Source organism: Brassica napus, chromosome C9 (genome assembly GCF_020379485.1).
Source record: "Brassica napus cultivar Da-Ae chromosome C9, Da-Ae, whole genome shotgun sequence".
Classification (NCBI taxonomy): Eukaryota; Viridiplantae; Streptophyta; class Magnoliopsida; order Brassicales; family Brassicaceae; genus Brassica; species Brassica napus.
The window spans coordinates 56,630,215-56,653,009 of record NC_063452.1 but is presented as its reverse complement, the minus strand read 5'-3'; the positions used below and the strand labels follow the sequence as shown (position 1 = coordinate 56,653,009).

The 22,795-nt window shown below is 34.4% G+C and overlaps 5 protein-coding genes, 1 long non-coding RNA gene and 1 pseudogene across 7 annotated transcripts; 4 read left to right on the top strand and 3 right to left on the bottom strand.

The window, feature by feature from the left end:
- Window positions 1-2,962: 2,962 nt before the first annotated feature.
- On the bottom strand, window positions 2,963-6,000 carry LOC125593094 (annotated as a pseudogene).
- A 29-nt stretch (window positions 6,001-6,029) lies between these two features.
- Window positions 6,030-8,320, top strand: LOC111204607. The gene is made up of 3 exons (XR_007329001.1): window positions 6,030-6,147; window positions 6,237-7,401; window positions 8,084-8,320. It is a non-coding gene; the product is annotated as an uncharacterized LOC111204607 (long non-coding RNA).
- A 3,323-nt stretch (window positions 8,321-11,643) lies between these two features.
- On the top strand, window positions 11,644-12,705 carry LOC106449521. Its single transcript, XM_013891269.3, has one exon. It carries the CDS (start codon window positions 11,953-11,955, stop codon window positions 12,505-12,507), a length of 555 nt encoding a protein of 184 aa, XP_013746723.2. The 5' UTR covers window positions 11,644-11,952; the 3' UTR covers window positions 12,508-12,705.
- Window positions 12,706-13,394: 689 nt separating this feature from the next.
- BNAC09G40580D (DNA ligase 6) lies at window positions 13,395-14,647 on the top strand. Of its 2 annotated transcripts, none has more exons than XM_013891270.3 (2): window positions 13,395-13,587; window positions 13,704-14,647. In XM_013891270.3, the coding sequence occupies exon 2, from the start codon at window positions 13,822-13,824 to the stop codon at window positions 14,335-14,337; it is 516 nt and encodes a 171-aa protein (XP_013746724.2). In that variant the 5' UTR covers window positions 13,395-13,587; window positions 13,704-13,821; the 3' UTR covers window positions 14,338-14,647. The 2 variants fall into 2 exon arrangements, with proteins under 2 accessions (XP_013746724.2, XP_013746725.2); XM_013891271.3 differs by having other exon boundaries at window positions 13,401-13,582.
- Window positions 14,648-16,163: 1,516 nt separating this feature from the next.
- On the bottom strand, window positions 16,164-18,215 carry LOC106445973 (2-hydroxyacyl-CoA lyase). Its single transcript, XM_013887637.3, has 2 exons — window positions 16,649-18,215; window positions 16,164-16,585 (listed from the first exon to the last, which is right to left on the bottom strand). Exons 1-2 carry the CDS (start codon window positions 18,044-18,046, stop codon window positions 16,271-16,273), a joined length of 1,713 nt encoding a protein of 570 aa, XP_013743091.2. The 5' UTR covers window positions 18,047-18,215; the 3' UTR covers window positions 16,164-16,270.
- Window positions 18,216-19,934: 1,719 nt separating this feature from the next.
- BNAC09G40560D lies at window positions 19,935-21,323 on the top strand. The gene is made up of 3 exons (XM_013887639.3): window positions 19,935-20,706; window positions 20,776-20,861; window positions 20,938-21,323. The coding sequence occupies exons 1-3, from the start codon at window positions 20,220-20,222 to the stop codon at window positions 21,232-21,234; spliced, it is 870 nt and encodes a 289-aa protein (XP_013743093.1). The 5' UTR covers window positions 19,935-20,219; the 3' UTR covers window positions 21,235-21,323.
- On the bottom strand, window positions 21,292-22,774 carry LOC106445974 (ADP,ATP carrier protein ER-ANT1-like). The gene is made up of 3 exons (XM_013887638.3): window positions 22,246-22,774; window positions 21,782-22,153; window positions 21,292-21,705 (listed from the first exon to the last, which is right to left on the bottom strand). Exons 1-3 carry the CDS (start codon window positions 22,507-22,509, stop codon window positions 21,421-21,423), a joined length of 921 nt encoding a protein of 306 aa, XP_013743092.2. The 5' UTR covers window positions 22,510-22,774; the 3' UTR covers window positions 21,292-21,420.
- Between the last annotated feature and the right edge of the window lie 21 nt (window positions 22,775-22,795).

Sequence of the window (22,795 nt, the reverse complement as noted above, 5' to 3'; positions counted from 1 at the left end):
TTTTGGTCTATTAACTCTAACTAAATTTGTAAGGATTTCGATAAATACAAGAAAGATTTTGATGACTTTGGGCCATCGTTAGCTTTCCCCAAAACGTCGAAGGGTAATATATCACTATCAGTTTTTTCTATTTTGATTTAATTTTTTTTTTTGATTTTCATGTGTTAACTTATGTTATAAAAATATTTTGTGTATAATATTGATATTCAGTGGTATTAATTAGGCTGTAAATATTGTGCAAGTGTAAGGGTTAGTCTTAATTTGTATTTCTTTTTTAATAGATTAGATTATAATTTGATTGGTCTATGATTTTTAATTTTTATTTATTTTAGTTAGATCTAAATTAATGATAAGTTTATAAGCAATTAATATCACTTACCAAATAATCTATAGAATATTGCTGATAATAACTTATGGTAACTAACTATTGAAATTATAGAAAGATTAATAATGTTTGATCACTTGCCAAATAATTAACACAATATTACAAATAATGATTTATGCTAACTAATTTTTTTAAATTATAGAAAGAGAAATAATTGATCATTTTTTATATTTATAAAATACATAAAATATAATCGACAAACAGTTTATATAAATCAATATAATGATTTTATATTCTAATTTAAAAACATTATATTTTGTATAAATTATCATAATAACTATTTTGTATAAATCATTTATAAATTTTTTTATCAAATTATTTATCTTTGCTTATTGTATATTTTAAATTATTATAAGAGTTTGTATGTCATCTATGAGAGCTTAAAAATTAATTTCTAAAATTTAATTTAAAATCTAATCTTACTATCTTACTATATATTAATTGAAAAGTGACTTAAGAGACTTTTTTTCTTATGTATCAATCATATATAAAATCCTAAAAAACTGTTATAAATTGATTGGTCGATAACATTTAATATATATCAATTTTTTTATATTTATAAAATACGCAAAAGAATAAACGACAAACAGTTTATATAATATAATGATTTTGAATTCTTACTTAAAATCATTATATTTTATATAAATTATCATAATAACTATTAACATCTTCTAAAGTTCATATTATAACATGCTTTATAAAACATATATAAATTTTTTTATCAAATTATTTATCTTGGCTTATTGTATATTTTAAATTATCATAAAATTTTGTAAGTCATCTATAAGAATTTATAAATTAATTTATAAAATCTATTTTTAAAATCTCATCCTACTATCCTACTATATATTAATTGAAAAGTCACTTAAGAGATTTTTACTTATATGTCGATCATTTATGAAATTTTTAAAAAATGTTATAAATTGATTGGTCGATAATTTTTAATTTTTATTTATCTTTTTTTAATTAGATTTAATAGAAACAAATAAGTATATAAACAGTAAATATCACTTGCAAAAAATCTATATAATATTACAAATAATTATTTATGGTAACTAATTGTTGAAACTATAGAAAGAATAATAATGTTTAATCATTTTTTTATACATTTGTTAACTACATAAAATAATACACAATTTTATTATTAAAATTGATATATTGATTTTATATTCTTCTATAAAGCCTTATATTTGTATATAAAGTATTATAATAACTGTTATTGTCTAATAAAATTCATACAAGCTTTATAAATTATTTATAAAAATTATAAATACATTTATAAAATTATTTATCTTAGATTGTCATATGTTTTAAATTATGATAAGAGGTTTAAATTCATTTATACAAGCTTATAAATTAATTTATAAAAACTATTTTGAAATTTCATTTTAAATTAAATGAGAAATCACTTAATTTTTTTTGTTAGGTGTCGATCATATAGAGAGTTTGAGAAATAATATTATAATCATTATGCAAACGACCTAAATATATTGCACACAATAATTTTTGGTAATTAAATATGTAATTTATATAATATATATCATGCTTCATAAAATAATTTTTAGGAATCAAGTATTTCTAAACTATATAAAGTATTTCAAAAGTTTCAGTATTATACCTTCAAAACTTCAGTAATTTTATTAAAAACTGAATCATGAATATTATATATAACTAATTTTAGTACAATTATCAATACAAAATATCAAAAAGTATTTAAAATAGTCTTATTTATCCTTTTTAAAAAGCATTCATTCTTATAAAAATATTTAACAAAAAACACATAATGATAAAAATATATTTTAATTTGAAAAATTATAATAAATATATTGTTACAAAACATTTAAACCCGCGAAATTGCGGGCATCCACCTTGTCATTATTAGTTTTCCAATTTTTTTTTTTTGCTTATGTTCATATAAGTCTCCAAAAAGAATTTGGAGAAAAGGCTAAATTATGAAATATTATTCGAAATTTGCGGTCACGATATGAAACATACAAATCGACCCAAATACCCTAAATCGACAGAAATCATTACTTGTTATTTGTAAGTAATAAATACCCTAAGCCGGCGGAAATTTACGTCATCTTCGAATCGGACTCAGCACAACTCATCAAGGCGTTGAACTCAACGGTGGAACCTCCAGAACTTTACGGGATTGTGGCGGATACTAGGATTTCTTGTCTTGCTTTTGATTTACTGACTTTTGTTTGATCCCTCGAGCTAAAAACGCTGAGACTGATCGCTTGGCGAAACAGGCCTTATGCCTTGTAACTGGTGGTTCAACCACATAACTCTGTAACTGGTTTTAGTTTATAGGAATACGTGGAATGAGATGAATTAAGAAAAATGGAGTACAAGCAAATGGAATGATAGCAATTACAGAAATAAGATGAATGGAATTACAAATATTTGTTTAACATAACTGGTAGTCTTTTACGGGAATATAGTGGGATGGAAACAAATTTAATTTAAACTTAATAGAACAATCTAAATAATATAAAATTGTTATTTTATTTTTTCATTCCTCTTGTTCCATCCATTCACGAGACTTTTTTTTTTTGCAACAAACTGATTATATTAAAATTAAAAAGCCCTACGGCTTAGACGAACTACAACTGGAACAGTGTTCAACGACAAGAAGATAACAACTGGAGGTATACTCGACAGTGTGACTAACAACAAATGTAGAACAATAACACAAAGGATATATATGTTACAAAGGGAGACTTGCTCAAAGTAAAGAAACCTCTGAAAAGACTTCACTTGTACCCTTGAAACAATGCTCACAGCAGCGAGCAAGAAATAGTCGGATTCGACGTTGAAGAGACCTAACAGATAGGTTTGGACGGCAAAACTACCTGTTGAGGAGCTGGATGTGGCTGAGCAGCGCATTAGACCAGCGAAATCGGTACTAACACCGACTGAACTTTCCGACGAGACTATGTGAATCTCAAATAAGTCAGAAAGCATGGCCGTTAAGAGTTGAGAAACTCCGTAACAGTGACCAGAAGGCCTGAAATGCCTGAATTTAGATTTAAAATTCCAATATAGGGTTTTGCTGAGAGGTATGTCGCACCAGTCGTTCTCAGATTTCTCACCGGAGAGCGATGATAAATCAAACCCTCCACGTCCTGTGGGACTCGTCGTTGTAGTCCAGAGCACAAGGGAGAATCGTTGTTGCAGGGCACACATAATGGAGATGGATACAGGTATACTTCGTCGAAGTGAGATAGAGGCGGTGGTGGTATTATCATTACCGGTGGGGAGGAGGTCAACATGAATGGCGGTGGAGAAGCAGGGAGCAGCAAGTACGGTGGAGCAGTAGACTCTACCGGCAAGGCAGATCTGGTTTAGCTTTGCCTCAACGCCACAATGTCGTCGGATCTCGTACATGAAGCGGGTTGAAAGACCACCGGAGGTGAAGAGGAAGGGCTGAACATCCACAAAGCAAATCTCCATGCTGAGTATTGGAGCGAGACCAGCCTGGAGACGTTTTCTTCAACCAAAATCTCCACATTACTACACCAATCTTGCAGAGGTGGAGACCCGGCCCTTAAAGCTAGGTTTGGCACGTAACGATCAAGCTGCGTGTTCATGGATCTGAAGGGACGATAGGGATGCGTACTGGTTCGATTCAGAGGTGAATGGAGTAGATCTGGCGGGACCGGTGGGTCTGGTGGCTCTGGGGAACGAGGAGGAGGAGCGACGAGGTTCCCCGACAAGGTCCTCTCACCTAGAACGAACCGTTGTTCTGCTGAATCTACCTGACTCGAGGGGAGTAGCTTGAGCAGAGTCACACCTTCAGACAGCATGGAGCCAAACAGAGAAGAGACGCCGGAGTGAAGTGACGGAAAGTCCGGAGTGAAGTAACGGATAGACCGGAGAGAGTGAAGTCGCGGCAGTCAGAAGTGGAGCGGGGCGGAGGAGGGACACCGGAGGCAGAGGCTCATGTTGAAATCTTCGATCTGGCGGCTGCTTTGTAAGTCGTGCCTGGGAGCGTTAAGCTCTAGGGCGAACTACTCACTCACGAGACTTTTTGTTTATGAATGATTTTTAACTTCATTCCATTCCTTTCCATGTATTCCATTGGAATTGATGGAATAAAGATTTTTTTTCATTCAACCCAAATGGTAACTTTTCTGTGGAATCTTCATGAATAGCTCATTCCACATAATTTTATTCCAAAAAATGTATATCCAGTTGCAGCCTCTATGTTTAATGAAAGTAGAGTTCCAAAAAAAAAAAAATACCCTAAGCCGGCAAGGGAGCATAAGGAGTCGATCCAGCTTTGGTGGAGCAATGAAGCTTGACAACCCAGTCAAAGAAATGGTTATGGTAAGCGCCAAAGATAGTCTTATCACAGTTTCTATCCATCTTCAGTATCGAAGCGCAACATTCCGTTCCAATAAGAGGTTTGCGAGTGTAAAAAGCCTTAGCGATATCCGCCAAACATGTTTTTTATCTTCTTGCAATCAGACAAGCATTTGGTTACTACCAGTTGTGGATGGAACGGAATTGGGTGGAAGTGGGGGTTGTAGCCGGCAGGGAGAGGCGGAAAACCCTTTCGAGCAGAGCGCGGGAACGGCCAATGCGGTTTAGGGTGGTAGTAAGGGTAGTAATGGCAATGCCACCATTCAAGCTTTTCACAGCGCAATGATGGGTTTGATAACAAGTCGCTTGCTGTGACTTGAGATGTGACACAGCATGATAAGATTATCATAGCAATAAGAACTGCGAGATTCTTCATTTTATTTTGGATTCTCGAGAGATTTTTGTAAGGTTTGGATATGTGAAATGTGAATTAGGTACGGATGGTTTTTGAGATGAAAATGACGTATGGGTTAATATAGGGGCTCTATTTAGGTTTCTAAGATTACATTTCTGTGTGATGTAGTTACGAATGATGTATATTTTTAGAATATTCTCTGAAATACTCGATTCAGTTAACGTGATGTTTACTTGTGTTTGTTGTGATTTTGTGATCCTTTTCACTACAGTTGTGGTACTATGTTATTATTATTTCACGGGCCTTTTTTATTGAACTGATCACATGGAATTAGTCTGAGTTAAGACGGTATCAGGCTGAAGGGATTTTTTTATTCGTTCGCACAATTGAGTTTACGAACTGGAGTGTTGTACTCAAAGGGCTAAAAATATTCAATACAAATCTGCCCATAGTAAAGAGGTCGTCTAACATAGGTACACAAATGTGTGGCTCGCATGCATGTAGAAAGATCTGCAACTAAGAGCATCTTTATTGGTGTCTCTTTAAGCTCAACTCTGAGATGAAAACATATTTAAAATAAATAAAAAAAAAGAAAAAAAAAGAGCGAACATGTCTTATTTAAGGACAATAAGAGCATCATTATTGGGAGTCCCTTAAAGCATCCCTTAGAGGAAGGGGTGGGAACCGAGGAAGGAAGAGAAGAGAAAAACCCATAATTAAGGGCTGTCTCTTAATATCCAACAACCAGAAAAAAAAAACAAAAAACAAAAAAACAAAACAATGGACTATCTTTCTCTCTCTTCATCCACCAATAATGATGCTTTAAGAGACGGTTTTTTACTGCCACATGTTTGACATTTATTGGTTTAAAAATATGTTGTTTTATTTTATTTTATTTTCCTTTGACGTAAAAAAATAGATTTTTTCTTCCTCTCAAGATCGACGCTCTAGACAGTATTCACTGTAAATTTGGGTTTGATTTTCGCAGTTGCAGACTTTTGTGGTGTTTTCAATCTGAACCAGAGCTGTTCTTCAAGTATTTTCTTTTATCTCTGTTTCAGATTGATTGAATAAAGCTTCTGGTCGTTTTGATCAGATTTTGTTTTCTGATTTGTTAAAAATCAGAGTTTAAAGGAGTTCGCGGTGAAAATTGAAGTTTGTGAAAAGATGGTGATCGAGGAAGGAGTGCTCGAATTGGTACAAGATGTTTGAAGCTCAAAGTCACGATGAAGATGAAGGGGATGTGGCTAAGAGACCCCAATAGGATTGTACCAATATAGGATAGAAAATTAAAGGTTTCCAATTACGTCAATTAAGTTAAGTTAATTGATATAATATTGGTTAAGAGACCCCAATGGGGTTGTACCAATAAACATGCCCTAACATAAACTAAATACCATCAACCAAACCAGGGACCTGTTTAGGATTTGGTTGAAACTTTACTTTGTTGAACCAACGATAGAGAACAAAATGCAACCTTGTTGAAAATTTAATCTGAGTTATGGTCTATCAGCCTGACTAGGCGACTAGCGACTATCCATAAACCAAGATTATCAGAACATGTATAAATATAATGGAGATTATAATGTGTAGTACATCTTTATCTTTATATATAAAAGAGACTTTCAATCACTCCGGGTGCTGCCAACAGGGACGACACGTCAGAAATTCGTTGCACGAGAGGACGACACGTGTCCGGCCAATGACACACCGTTTCATTTATTTATTTCTCGAAATCTGATGGGCCTGGCTTCTTATTTTGTCTGAGCTTTAGCTTTATTGAGCCCATACCACTATAAGCTTAATATGATGTGTACGAAACGCGGCGTTTCTTATTTTGTCGTTTCATCGATCTCCTTTCTCCGCCGACCGCCTTAGGAGATTATAGGGTTTCCATCAATTCATTCGTCTCCTTTCTACTGATCCAGAAATCGATCAGTTACGGATTCATTACTATCAACCTCTGGCCTTCATTGTCTTCTCATCTACCCTTGCTCGCAAATCTCCCATTCGAAACGGTTTCTCTGTTATTTAACACCATCCTTCCATCATGGATCCCCACTACGTATTCATCACACAACTCCTCTGTTAATCCCAATTTCTAATACTATAAATAGGGATGCAGAGCACACCCTAATCTCATCGTTATTTACCATCTCCTGCTTTCAAAATTGAAGCCTGGTCATTTTTAGAGAGGCAATTTTACCCGGTTAGTTTGGTTTTGGGAGGCAGGGAGTGTGAAAAAGGAGAGGAGCTCATGTGGCCTAACATGTCGCTGCTTGATGAAAAGGTTCGCCTGTAAATATTAAAATGGTTTCTTACGTTTTCGTAGCAGAATGTTTCTTTATTTGTCGTTGATCTCTTAGCATGTTGTGAATTGCTTTGTGGTCAAGGTTGTAATGGAATTTGGGATCGTGATGGTAAACTGATTTTCATCTATATTGTCGTAACTGGTTTTATCACCGCTTCTATAATCTATAGGATTCTTCAAAATGTGGTCTTTTATATCTACATGTGCTAGGATCTGACAATCTGGTCCATAATAGGGTTCTAGCTTAGTTCTCCCATGTTATCTCATTATAAAAATTGAGCAGTGAATCTGACAGTGTCGTAGTTTCCTTACTTATTCCAACTCTGTTTTGATTCAATTGAAAACCATATCATGTGTAGATGCTGCCCGCACCTGCAAGTTAGAAATGGTTGTGGCTACACATGGTATGTGTACTTACCTCTGAAAATTTTACTTCTATGAAGAAATTAGATCTTTTTTATATGATAGCTAAAAGGTGTAGCAAAAGATCTTTAGGAAATTAGAACGAGCTTTCAGCATTGACAATCTTAGTTCAAATTACTTATTTTGATCTGTAAAAAGTATTTGGAATAGATAATTCATGTTTTACTAAGATAATTCATTATTTGATGTTTCAGCTCTTCTTCTTTTTTTTGAACAGTATGTTTAACTCTTCTTGCAGACTACTGAAACAGATGATCTAGAAAGGAGATTGGCTTGCTAGACTAATCGGAGAAACATGACCGTATTTGTTGGTGACCCATATGCAATAAATGAAACAGCTACCTTTTCTGAGAAATCATGATAATGTATACTGATGTAACAAATGAGTTAAAACTGGATACACTTTGTTTTTGTATCATCTTCAACCTTGCAAGTAAATTTCGTACACTGGTCTAAATCAAAAGCCTCGAGGTTCGATGAAATTAAGAAATAATTAATTTATAAACAAGGATCAAGTTAAGATGCTGACACATGATATTCTTTGATTCAATCCCCAATACTTATCATATCATATCACATTATATATATTTAAGATTCAGTCTAGCTTTAAAAGTCTCAAGAGACTAAACCTATCTCTTAACTCCCTCTCTCTCGGTGTTAAAAAAAAAAACTCTCTCAATATATATATATATATACGTGAAAAACATATATAAATGAAGAGAACAAATAAAAATCATTTAGAATATTAATATTCATGCATGTAAATCGTATTTCAGCCTCTCGAGTTCGAAACATAACAGAAATAAAATAATCCATAAATTTGAGTGGGTGATTAGTCTTGGTGCATATATGAAATACAGTTAATGTGTGTATATAGAAGATTAAAATAAATATTAAAATAAACAATTAAGTAAAAGCATTCTAAATACTATCGTAACATCATATTATCATAAAGAAACTAAATTTATAAAGATTATTAAATTTTTAAAAATAAATAAAATAAACTATTAGAATATATAAAGAAATTCATTATCCCAAATTAAAAATAAGCGGAGTTGAGTATTTTTTGGTTCCATAAAATATAAACTTATTTTAAATATTAAATTTATCGACATTTAACAAAAATAATATTATTTATTTACAAAAAAAACTACAAAATATTCAATTAATCGCTAAAAATTAAGAAACTAATAAAAAAATAAAAATAAAAATAAACTATTTACATAATAGTAAACAAATATAATGGAGCTTCAAAAAGACGTAGATTATTTATGCATCAAATGTATTTCCTTTACACCTATGCAACGGCCTTAAACGAATTGAAATATTTGAAACAAAGTCTATAATTATACATTTAAGTGTTAATGTAAAATATAAAAAGTTAGATATACACTTTCACTATTTTACTCAGTTTTTAAATATCATACTCAGCCTAACATAAACCGTAATGAAATGCAATCATGACCCTAATTTATCCATACAAATGATAATCATGAGAACCATAAGTCTATTTTTAATAACCCAATATAGTAAACCATAATCAACCAACCAATTTTGGATTTAAAATTATCAAAAAACTTACAACAAGAGCACCACTTATACCTCATCCACCCATTATAGTATGTTATATGCCGCAATCAATTAACGTAGACACAAACATCGAAATCAAACATAATTAATCTTAATTGGCATACATAATCTTTTTATACCGTAACTTCTCAAAAACCATGAACATTATTATATACTTCTTTTGCAAAAGTTTATATAACACACACAAAAAAAAATATACAATTATATAATTATATTTATTACACGTAACGTACATCCCGCGCGTAGCGCGGACCTACCCTAGTAAAACTAGATTTAAATGATACAACCTTTGACAAAAGAGAAGTTGTGCATGATGAAATGAATAAAATGTGTTGATTATATGCCTTAATGTGCTTAGACAAAAACTTCAGTAATGGAATTTGGACAAATTTGAGTAATTTTCAAAGTTGTCAAAATAAGTAAATAGTTTTATCGATTAACTTTAAATTATTAATATTCACTAGAGACCAAAATCATGAAATTTTGGGACGATCTCGTGGCACGTAAAACTCAGTGGAGAAAATCACGAGTGGCAACACAATTTGACAGATTCAAGGGAAATGTTGGATGAGAATCATTATAGACGAGTACATATATATCTAGTTTATTAATATTGCTTTTGGTTTTGGTACACATAATTAAAATTTAAACATCTTAATCTCACAAAAAGTACGCACGATATGAATTATTCAGTAAATCTTTGACCCATTTTCAAGAGATCCCGCACTGAATCTGACAGCAAAAATGATACGAAGCCGTTAATAAGAGATGTTACCAATGCAACAACTGTTTTTGTTTTGTTAGAAAAAGGCATAAGTTGCAAGAACCGCATAAAGTGATGATGCATGCTAAGCATTCTCGTAACCACGACATCCTAGTGGAAGCTCGTATTAGTGACATTCATAATATGTATTGTTACAAGCACTGTGATTTTAGTAACATGATTTGAAAACGGTCACTATGAGTGTATGACTTTAAGTAGGAAGAATAGTGTACCTAGGGTGTAGTTAAAATTGTTTACAGGTGATCAGAATTGTTGTTGTTATGTAGTAGAATGACATTAGTTATAAGCAACTTAAATCCTTGAAATGGAGATAATGAAGTTATCAAATTAATTTCAAACTAGTCGATTTGAATTATAAAAAATCAGCTATGCAGAGATCATATGGTACACAATCGTATTCTGAAAACATATTAAGACATGAACATATAATTCTTGACATAAATTTGTAACAGAAAAATGAAAACAGTCCCATGGGTAAGGGGAACAGTCGCATCTGTAAGTCAAAAGATCCTCCAAATCAGACGAAAGGTTCTGTAGAACAATCAACCAAATCGAAAGTACGAAGGAAACGAGGGACAGGTCCCACACGCAACTTACGTAAGTGGGAAACCTTCTGGTTTTGTATCTTACCATTAATTTCGCATTACTATTACTGGTTAATATTATACTCCTTATCATTTCAAACTTGTGACTTGTGAGATAACAACGGGAGGTAATAATACTATTATGTTGCGTTGCGCTTTTCCTTCCATACCCCCAGAGTCAGGTTATATATTATTCATATTACGTGGTATGATTCTATTTTTTAAATCTTTGTTAGACCTAGTTTATGAAGTTATCATTATGCCAAGATATATATCTAGTATTGTTGCTGCAATTATGGATTCAAACCTTTGTATAATCTTTGCTGCAGTTATAATACAAAGCTTTCCGTGTAAATACTTCATTATATTATGCAATCTCTCTGTTCGCGAAAGTAAGATTTTCTAAAGTGTTCACGCTTATTACGAATTCAATAAATGTTTATAACTTAATTTTCTTTTAATTTATTATACACTTTCCAATAATTTTTCACCAATAAAATTTAATCAATTTAAATATTTTCATTTAATGTTTCTTAAAAACATAAAAAAATACTTTAAACATATAGAAAATCTATCTTTGTGGAACAACATCTTACTTTCGGGAACGGAGGGTGTAATAGGTTACATAGTCATAATGTAATATTGATGATAACCATACGGGAATATAAAGATTACAGTTGGATAGTTAACTTCTAAACACAGAAAAGGTTGCATAACCTGTAAGTCTGTAACTTTCGTTGACAAATATTTGGTCGCATGGTATAAGTTAGAAACTTCGTTTCGGTCGTTTACAACTTATAACTTCCATTAAAAAAAATTGTAGAGTCAAGTGTGATAAGAAGAAACGAAGAATGTGATGGCCATATAGACTAGTGAAAACACGGAAATATATTTTGAATATAATAAAATGGAAAGACGCGCATTCAACCATATAATGTCAACCTGTGTACGCACAACTGTCTATCTAATCTCCACCTTACGAAAAACATTATAAAAATACTTTTTTAACAGTATTCTTCCACGAACATTCTCTTGTATATATAACACTCATGCCTTCTTGGATCTTCTCCTAACACACTTCCTTTCCATTTGTTTACAACTAAGTTCTCCTTTTCTCTCAAATAATAAACTTCCACCTTCCTTCACGTAATGGGAAACTACGTTTCTTCCGCTCTAAGCAAAACGTCTTCTTCGTCTTCCCCGGCGGCGAGAGTGATTCTCCCTAACGGTGAGGTCCGTCGTATCCACGAGCCGACTAAAGCCGCAGAGCTAATGATGGAGATTCCAAGCTTCTTCCTCGTAGACGCCAAGTCGTTAAAAATCGGCCGGAAGTTTAACCCGTTAGCCGCCGATGATGATCTTCAAATAAAAAGCTGCCACGTGTACATCGCTTTCCCTATGACGCGTGCCACGTCAGCAGCTAACGCTTCGGATATGGCAAGATTGTTCGCAGCAGCCAAGAAACGACAACGCAGCCGAGTCGGACCTAAATCTTCTGGTGTCGGAACAGCCGTGAAAAGCTGTCACAACGGAAGAGTATCGCCGGACGGAGGAGAAGATGACGTCAAGATGATATCAGCGGGATCAAAGCTGAACTTGGAAGACATAGAAGAGTTTTCGGCGGCGGAGTTTATGCATAGAATCTCAGTTTCGAAATCTAAGAAGCCGAAGTTAGAAACTATAGTTGAAGAATCTTTGTCTTAACCAACAAAATCAAAACATAAATGGAAATTTGATTTTTGTTCAGACTTTATTTTATTTTATTATTTTTATGTTCATTATCCTCTATGCGCAAGTGGTTTCTCTTTTGTGGTATTGATGAACAGAAAGAGACATTAGTTGAGAATGAACATGTGATCGCTTCATTTTTTGTCCATTAATGTGAATTATGATTTCTAGCTTCTTAAATTGGTAAACTCACGCCTTTAATTACTTCTTCAATTTAATTTTCAGAATTATTCTTTGTTTATAACAGACAAATCTCACGACTAATATATAATATACACATTTGAACTTCCACTTGCGCCTAAGAATGTTTTGGCTAACAAATGTTCTGATATACATGTGAACGTTGATGATATCTTAAAACGATCTTCAGGGAAATTATTGAGTATTATTTTAAAGAATTAAAAAGTATAAACTGTTTCTATTGATAAACATAGATAATATACGAATCTGTGACTTTATTCATTAGTAGTCATTTTCACGTAGAGATGTGAAATCACTATTCGGTCGTGTTGCATGTCGGTTAATATTTTTTGGTTGCAATATAAATAAGTGCGTTACAATTAATATATTCATATCAACATGATGCAAAAAATATTCATATTCGATAAAAAAATGTAAATTCTCATAAAATTAAGGAAATAATATTTCTATTTGTAAAAATATTAAACTAAAGTAGTACAGTGCTAGTTAGTGAAATAACTATAGTCATTTATCTAGTTCAGTATTGCAATAACAAATCATATCTTAATAAAATAAAATATGTAGCCATTTATCTAATTCGATAAAAGAAAAAACCCAAAACTTATGACTATTTAGCTAATTCACCTATTATCTATTAATATATAAATATTAAAAATTTAATTTAATTACTTTTTTTTTCCGACAGAAGTACAACCCACGAATCGTAACGTGCGCATTGGTTTTTGTCTCTTCGACACGACGCCGTCGCCGGTCGCCCCCGTTCGTGAGTTAATAATCGGCGGGTCAAGGTCATACATCTTCTGATTGCTACTAATAGGAAGATTCTCGCCGGAGATCCAGTTTTTCCATTGTAAGGTTCGATTTATTTATTTTTTAATTATTTTACGAACCGGTGTTGAACAGAAGAACATCGGTGACGATTTAGGTTTTGCCGTTTTAGGAAGAGTATTGATCAATCTTTGATAAAGCAGAGTCTTGCTGGATTCGAGAGGAAGAAAGGATTGATTTGCATGTGACGTTAGGAACAGTTTGAGAATAGTTTGCTTCAGGACAAGTGAAACGGTTGTCTTCTTTTGAGGAGATTTAACGATGGGTGATGAGAATCTTGCTGAGAAAGTTTCATTACAAGGGTCATGTGGTAAGGAGGAGATTGTGGAAGAGCTTAGGAACTGTTTACCCAAATGGGTTACACAAGAACAAGTAACAGATATGGTTAGAGGGACGTGTAGGAACGTAGTTGAGATAGTTGATGATTTCTACGAACACGAGACTATATTCTACGAGCAAGTCCCTGCTGATGTTATATCTTTTACTTCTAGAGATGGGTTTAGTTCGGGTAATCACGAAGCACTTGTTTCGAAACTGGAGCTTCTAAACTGCGAAACCGAGGGAAATGAAACTTGTCAGTCATCGCAGTTTCACAAGCTTAAGAGCATGGCTAGTTCACAGAAGATCAGCCTTTCTCCTGTGAAAAGGAACAGAAAGATCAAAGGTAAAGCGAAGAAGAAAGGAAAAGCTTCTTCTAAGTTTGATTCTGCAGGTCCAAAGCAAGCTTCGATTACTAAGTTCTTCAACAAGGTTCCTTCAGATGATACCAAGGCTTAAGAAGCGGGTTTTCAGAACATTTTGGAAGTAATACTGACTGCATCAAGAATCTTGGAAGATTTGCAGCGACCAATGAATGTTGGACTACAATTGTTTAATCTTCAAGGCAACGGTTTCCTCACGATCTTGCTCTCTGGCACGTTTTTGAATTGTAAGAAGCTTTAGTGTTTTGTCTACATTAGCCTCTTTGAGGAAGCTATAATCATATTAAGGTTGTCATTCAGTTGCATAGTTATCAGTTTTTGAGTTAAATGTAGATTCCAAAGAGCATTACGATTAGGTTTGAACGTTATCTGGTTCCTGCTTTCCATTCCCTGATCTTATTCTAATAATGATCATCTGTTAATTAAAACCACTATTTGATTGAAGTTTTTTCCCTAAAACTCATTAGCATTGGACTTCTTAACAAGTAAAGCAACTGTTACAAGAACTTTATAGGCTCGGGAAAGTCGCATAAAAAACCTTGAGAGTGGCACGTAGTAACTCTGATGATGTGTCGGTTTTTTCGAAAAAAATAATTCTTTAATTAATAAAATAAATATTTTAAAAAAAAATCAGAAAAATTAAATAAGAAATCAGACAACTAAATAAAAATTCAGAAAATTAAGGAAAATTTCAGAAAATTGAATAAAATTAACAAAATTAAATAAATTTCAAAATAAGTTATATTAAATTAAAATACAGAAAATTAAATAAAAATTCAATAAATAAATAAGATTAAATCGAAATACAGAAAATTAAATGAAAATTCAGAAAATTAAACCAAAATTAAAGAAAAATCACAAAATTAAAAAAAAAAATCAAAAATAGTTTTTTCTTAATTACAAGTTTTTTTATAAAAACAAACCTATCGTTGTTGACAATAAAAATTTCAAACATATCACTGATGAAGATGGTGGTTTCTCATATAACCATTAACAATGACGTTTTTGACATATCTCTAACGATAATTTTCGATATCATCGTTAAAATGATGGTAGATAAATCAATAATGATGTTTTCGATAACCATCTTTTAAAACATAGATATGTCAAAAAGTCAGTGTAAATGGTTATGTGAGAAACACCATCGTTATTAGTGATATGCTTGAAAATGTTATTTTCAACAATGATATGTTTGTTTTTTATTAAATATCTTGTAATTAAAAAAAATATTATGATTTTTTTTTTATTTTGTGATTTTTATTTGATTTTCTGAATTTTATTCAATTTTCTGAATTTTATTCAATTTCTGTGTTTTTATATTATCTTATTTCTTTATTAGATTTTATTTAATTTTATGTAGTTTAATTTAATCTTATTTGTTTTTGAATTTTTTATCAAAAAAATAATTTTCTAAATTGTTTTTATTTTCTGAATTTTTTATTTAATTTTCTGAATTTTTATTTAGTTTTCTGATTTTTTATTTAATTTTTCTGATTTTTACAATTTTTTTTATTTATTAATTAAATAATTATTATTTTCGAAAAAAACCGACACATCATCACAATTACCTGTTGTACAGGTCAGTTTTTAGCTTGATGAACAAGTAAGCCAAGTTGAAGGTTTTTTATGATATATATGTCACTTTAAAAGTTTAAAGTGCCGGCTAAAAAATTTCAAAGTTTAAAGTGTCGCTACGTGCCACTCTCGAGGTTTTTTTATGTGATTTCAAGGTTTTTTTATGTGATTTTCCCTTATAGTCTCAATATCATGGTTAAGCCGCAATCTATTGAATATAAATCTCTCAAGTTGTTTTCTTGGCAACTCTGTTCTCTCTGTGTTCTCACAGTCTCCATTAAAGATTAACATGCACAGTATATTACAACGAAGGAAAACATAAGGAAGAACCGGAAACAGTGTTTTTATTCAATTTGGTAATAGTTTAAAACGAAAACGCTTATCGTTTTCTGTTCCAACAATACAACTTCCAAACATTTACACACCACAAGCTTCTAGTTCTTGTGCTGCAACCTCCCACTCTCAGCACCAGCAAAAGGATCTATAATAACATTAACCACCGCTGGTTTTCTAGCAGCAAAAGACTCAGAGAGAGCAGATCTAAGCTCGTCGGGCGTTTCCACAATATACCCTTTGCCTCCAAAAGCTTCAATAAGCTTGTGATACCCTGCATTTGGAACAAACGACGTTGGTGCTGGATCTTCTTTATGAGGACCCGAGATCTCTTCAGGACTCCTCCTGTCACCGCCATATACACCACCGTTGTTGAAGACAATCACCACCACAGGAAGATTGTATCTAACCAATGTCTGCATCATAAAAGACAGTATGAAAAATCCACATTATGGTCAGTTAATGTTTTGTGTTACTACCTCAACTTCCATGGCGCTGAATCCAAAACCAGAGTCACCTTCAACAGCAACAACAAGCCGATCAGGACAAGCAACAGCAGCAGCAATACAATAACCCAAACCAACACCCATTGTCCCCCAAGTCCCTGCATCAAGCCTCGTCCTCGGCTCTCTCTGAACCAAAACCGATCTCCCCACATCCATCGTGTTAGCCCCTTCCGACACCACAACAGGACTCGGTCCTTCCACCGCCAAAATCGCGTCTCTGATGATCCTCATAGGAGTCAAGAAGTTGAAAGGAACCACATCTTTCGCAAGCTGCATCTCCATCTTCTCACCGTTCTCTCTCGCCTTCTTGGAGATCGCCTCCACCCACGGATTCGTCTTCCCCAGACAAAAAGGATCGTCCTTTATCTCTCTGTTCAACAAACCCACCACCGTCTTAGCATCTCCGACGATCCCCAAGTGAGGCTTCCTCAGCTCAATCTCCTCCTCGGAGACATCTACCAACACAAAGCTCACATCTTTAGACCATTTCGGAGCCTCCCCGAAGTGGAGAAGCCAGTTAAGCCTAGCTCCAACCACCAAAGCGACGTCGCATTTCCCAATCGCAAGCGACCTCGCCGCAGTAGCAGACAGCTCGTGGGTATCCGGCAACAAGCCTTTCCCCATCGGAGTAGGGAGGAAAGGTATCCCAGTAAGCTCCACGAGCTTCTTCAACTCATCCTCCGCTCGCGAATACGCAGCTCCTTTACCGAACACAATCAACGGCCTCTCTGCCTTCCTCAGAAGCGTAACCGCAGATTCAATCTCCGAAGCACGTGCCGAAGTCACGTGCTCATTAAAGGTACCCACTTTCGCCACCAGATCATCCGCCTCGGACTCAACGATCCTCTGACGCAACACGTCAGACGGAAGATCCAGATAACACCCGCCGGGTCGACCCGACCCGGCTCGATTCAAAACCCTAGAAACGCAATTGGGGATCTCGCGAACGTCCCTCGCCTTCTCCGATAGCTTCGAGAAGGCTTTAACAGCCTCGATCTGATCGAGCTCCTGGAAATCCCCGCGCCCGGCGTCTCTCTGATCGCACGAGCCGGAGATCATCACCATCGGCCAGGTGTTGGCCCAGGCGTTGGAGAGACCCGCGAGGCCGTGGACGCACCCCGGGCCCGAGACGGTGAGGAGGATTCCCGGTTTGCCAGTGAGGTAGCCGTACGCGGAGGCGGCGTACCCGGCGGACTGCTCGTTGTGGAAGGCGATGAAGCGGATGCCGAGAGCCATGGCGCGGGTGGCTAGGGAGGTGACGGGGATTCCAACGACGCCGAACATGTGGGTGACGCCGAGATGGGATAGGGATTTCGCGACGAGGGTGTTGCCGTCGATTGACGGTGGAGTGGCTGCTGAATCATCCGCCATACCTTTTTTTTTTTATTGCTCAACTTGCTTTTCTCAGTTTCTTATAGTTCTCTCTCTCTCTCTTATAAAGGCTTTCGCTTTGTCACTATAGTTATCTGATTAGTAGTATCTGTTTTTGCGTTAAGTGTCGTTACTAATTTTAAACAGAGTCGTTTCTTCAAATAAGTGTGTTATCGGGGCATTTCCGAAAAGTAAACTCTATTTCAAAGTTTCCAAAACTCTTTATTTGAAGTTTCAAAGTGTTCTTCTCGGGAAACAAAATTTCAAACTCAATTTCAAAACTATTTGAATTTTATAATATGTACTTTATATTTGTCATAACTAATTTGAATTCATAAAACTTTTATAAAGAACTAGCACATATATAAACATATTACAACAATATTAATTAATAAAATATTCTATAAAATATAAAAATTTAAATAAAAATAACTTAATTAATATTAAACTTCAAACAAAATATCACATTATTCCATAAAATGATTTTTGTAATGTATATATGATGTATTAGTGTATTTCGAAGTAAAAATGTTTCTCCTCATTTTCACTTTGTAGATTACAAGCTAAAAATTGTTGAAATCGGATAATATTGATACTTGTAAATACATAAGATCAGAACAAGAAAGTAAAAGAAAAACATAAAATATTGCTAAAAGACTAATTTTTTTTTGATGAAATTAATACTCGTGAATATATTTGATATGAACAATAAAGATTTGTACGAAAAATACATAAAAACAACAACAACAACAATCATCTTCAGTTACACAAAAAAAATTGGACAATATTTGAAAATTTTGAAAGTTTCGGATCAGACTTACCTGACTATTAGTGTTGTTGTAATATTTAAATTTGTGTACTAGTTATGTCTTCATGTAATTTTAAAAAATCTTTTTTGTTAAGTTTCTTTTGTATATTATTGTTGTTTAAATCTAGTTTAAAATATTTTAAAGTTTTATTTAATTTTATGTGTAAAATTTAAAATCTGTAAACAAAAATTAATATATATATGAGATATAACTTTTTAAGGATTAAAACAATAAACAAGAAAATATTTATGAATCATAAAGGTGATGTGTGATTGTAGGGACCAAAATGCAAATAAAATATGAAACTTCAAATTTGAAGTTTTGAGTAGTGAAACTTCAAATATAGAGTTTCACTCTTCAAAACTTCAAACTTCAAATTTGAAGTTTTGAAGTTTCTTTTTGAGAGCAAAAAACTTCATATTTGAAGTTATAGAGTGTCTTTTGGAGATGATCTTATTAAGCTTTTATTTTGAAAAAGGTTATCTAATAGCAATAGTAAATTCAATAAAATTATCACCAAACTATCCATTAACTCTCATCAACTTTTTGAGTTGTATGAAATACAAAGGTATAGTATTGTGTGATACAAACAAACGTTAAATTTAAAAATGGGTGGTACTGTATGCATATCTTTGGTCACTAGCAAGACATCCTCACCTAATAATATTCTCAATAATTGAATTTGAATGTGATAAAATGATAAGAAATTATAGTTCGTTTTGGTTTATATACTCTTGTTTAAATTGAAAACATTGTTTTAGTGAGTTGTGCGTGCCTCACTCATGATGATGATTGGATTAGTCTTGAGGTTTGCCAGTTGCCACCATAGTTAGCAAAAAGAAAAACAATTCGAAATTGGATTTGTGCTTCTACACTAGGTGGAGGATTTTGACCACGACTTAACAAAAGCCACCTAAAGATCTCTCATGATCAGATACATTTGATCTTTACACGCGAGCGACTCTAGAGAACACAAACATATTTTCTCAAACGATAGTAAAATTCCTACAGTTTTCAAACTATTTTACTGATCTGCATGGTCCACGCAGTATGGATAAACTTTCCGATATTCTGACTCCATACGTCCAATTCAAATACAGTTTTTTTTTTTTAAATATCAACATTAGATAGTGGAACCTAATAAACTTGCACTCGATTACTTTAACGAAAAAAAAATATAAGATATCTTTTAAAATAAAATAAAAAAAGAAACATCGTGTGGAACCATTAACAATCAACATATATTTAGTGGCACGCACGTCTTCTAAAATTGTCCTCGCGTATTCATATATACATATGCTCAAACATTCAAGAACCAAACGCTAGGCGTTGCAGAATTATTATTCCATTTTAGAGACAAAAACATGGCAAGATCGCTCAAGAAACCAGCCAAGTTTAGCCTACGACGAGTCCGGATCAACTCACCGTCCATTAGGTTCAAACCTGACTCCAGTTCCATAGAGAGAGACCAAAGAATCGAGTTTCTTGGTCAAAATGCCGATGATGCTGGATCCACAGGAGAAGAAAGCAAAGTCCAAAACAGAGAGAGCGAAGAGACAGAAGACAAACAAGAAGAAGAAATCGTCAAAGTAGTGATAAAAGAAGAGAAAAAAGAGCAAAAAGAACAAGATGACGTCAAGAGCTTTCAAGATGGAGGCGCAGAAGGGAAGAAAGAGGCGGGAGTAGCGGTTGAGACGGCTAAGGAGGAGGAGACTGAAGGGGGAAACAGAGTAATGGTGGTGGTGGATAAAGCGCTTGCTTCTACAGGAGCTTTAGAATGGGCTATAACACACACCTTACAACCACAAGACACTCTTTTTCTGCTATATTTTGCACAACCATTTAGAAAAGGTTCTTCTATGTTTCCTTGCTAATGTTTCTTTGTTTTGGCCTCTTAACGTTTTCCAAATTTGGTTTTAGGGGAAAGGAAGAACCGAAAACGGGAGGTGAAAACTGATGAACTAGTCCATACTCTGAAGAAACTATCCCAAACAAAACGACCAGGGGTGAGTTTCACTCTCCATTGTTTGTTATATATGTCAGGAGTTAGAGATAGTGTTAGATTTGTGTATATAATGACAGATAGAAGTGGAGATAAGGAGGCTAGAAGGGAAAGACAAAGAGAAAGGAGCAAAGATAGTCGAAGAAGCAAAGAAACAGCAAGTGACTCTTTTAGTAGTTGGACAAGAGAAGAAACCTCCTGTATGGAGGCTACTGAAGAGATGGGCTTGGAAGAGACGCCGTGGACACGCCGGTGTTCTCAAATACTGTCTCGAAAACGCTTCTTGCATGACTATAGCTGTTAAACCAAAGAAGCGCAAGCACGGTGGTTACTTAATCACCACCAAACGCCACAAAAACTTCTGGCTTCTCGCTTAATGAACACCAACCTGCAAGCTTTTCATCCTTTATTTTTTTTTTGTTTGTATCATCAAAAGCTTTCAAATAAATCCTTTATTAAAATAACAAATGTATCTGCACAAGAATTATCAACAATTTTCCCTATCCTCATTGGTTTTAAAATGATTCTGTTAATAAACACAACACATTGGAATGTAAGTGAGACTACTGAACCAAATGCTTATAAGCAATACGGTGAAGCTGATCATACCCCGCAAGCACTCCGGCTCCTGCAACTCCAAGAAGCATGTTGGCAGTAACTCCTCTATACAGCGCAAAGAATCCTTCATACTTCATTATCTCTCTCAATGCGTGAACGGCGTTCCTGTATTTAACAGGCTGTCCTGATGTAAGCATCATTCTCCTCCTAACCGTGTCAAAAGGGTAAGCAATGACGCCTGCAGAGGTAGTAATGCTCCACCCCAATAAAAAGCTAGCCAAGAAGTTTCCCTGTCAGAAAATCAAATAAACCATTTATAACTATTGTTTGCTCATAAGGGGATAGAAATGATGATATTAATATTACCTCTAAGGAACCGACTAAAACAATGGGTTTGAATGTATCATACATCCCAAAATACATCCCTCGGTAAAGAGTGATTCCCAATATCGACACGCCAAAGCCACGGTAAAGGCCTTTAACACCGTCGCTTGAGAGAGTTTTACGGTAAACATCGACCATCCCTTTGAACTGTCTCTTGCCACTAACTGAACATTCCTTCGCATCAGTGCCTAAACGAGTCCTCGCGTAATCAAGATGATATAGAAACAAGGACGTTGTAGCTCCAGCAGCGCTTCCAGAGGCTACGTTTCCAGCGAACCACTTCAAGTAACCGTCCTTCTCTTTGGAGCATCCGAGACGGGTCTTGAAGTAACCTTTAAACGCAAAGTTGGAAGCCTAAGAGAGGAATTTAAAAAGAGTCTCTTAACACACAAAAACAAACACTCAAAAGTGTCTAAAGATTAAAGCTTTTCTTTAATTAATCAAACCTGGGTAGGGAAATAACGTATGACGTTGGCTTGGTTTCCTCTCCAGAAGGATAAAACACCTTCTTCTCTGAAGATTCTGAGGAAGCAGTTGCCTAGACCGGTGTAGGGTCTGGTGAGATGTCCTGTTTTGATCATTTCGCCTTGGTTCTGGAGTAAAAGCTTCACCCTTTCGATAGGAGCGGCTGCGGATTTGGCGACAATGGCTGCTGCTCCTCCCATCATGAAATCCGTAGAGAACTTCTCGGGTTTTCCGACAAAAGCCATCCGTTTTGCCCCCACCCAATTCGGAAAATGTTCTTATTTTAAAGTATTAGAACCAAACAGGATACGAATGATGAAAAGGAAAGAGAAAGGAGAAGACTTTGAAGTGACGAAACCTGGAGATGATTCCTATATGATCTTCGCCGCAGAGAGAGAGAGAGGGGAACTCGGCGGCGAAAGATCGTCTCCAGGTGCAGGAGAGGAGAAGCGGGTGGTTTCGTTTTTGCTTTGTGATTCGTTTTAGAGCTCTCAATAAAATAGAAAAGGAAGAGATAATCATTTTTATTTG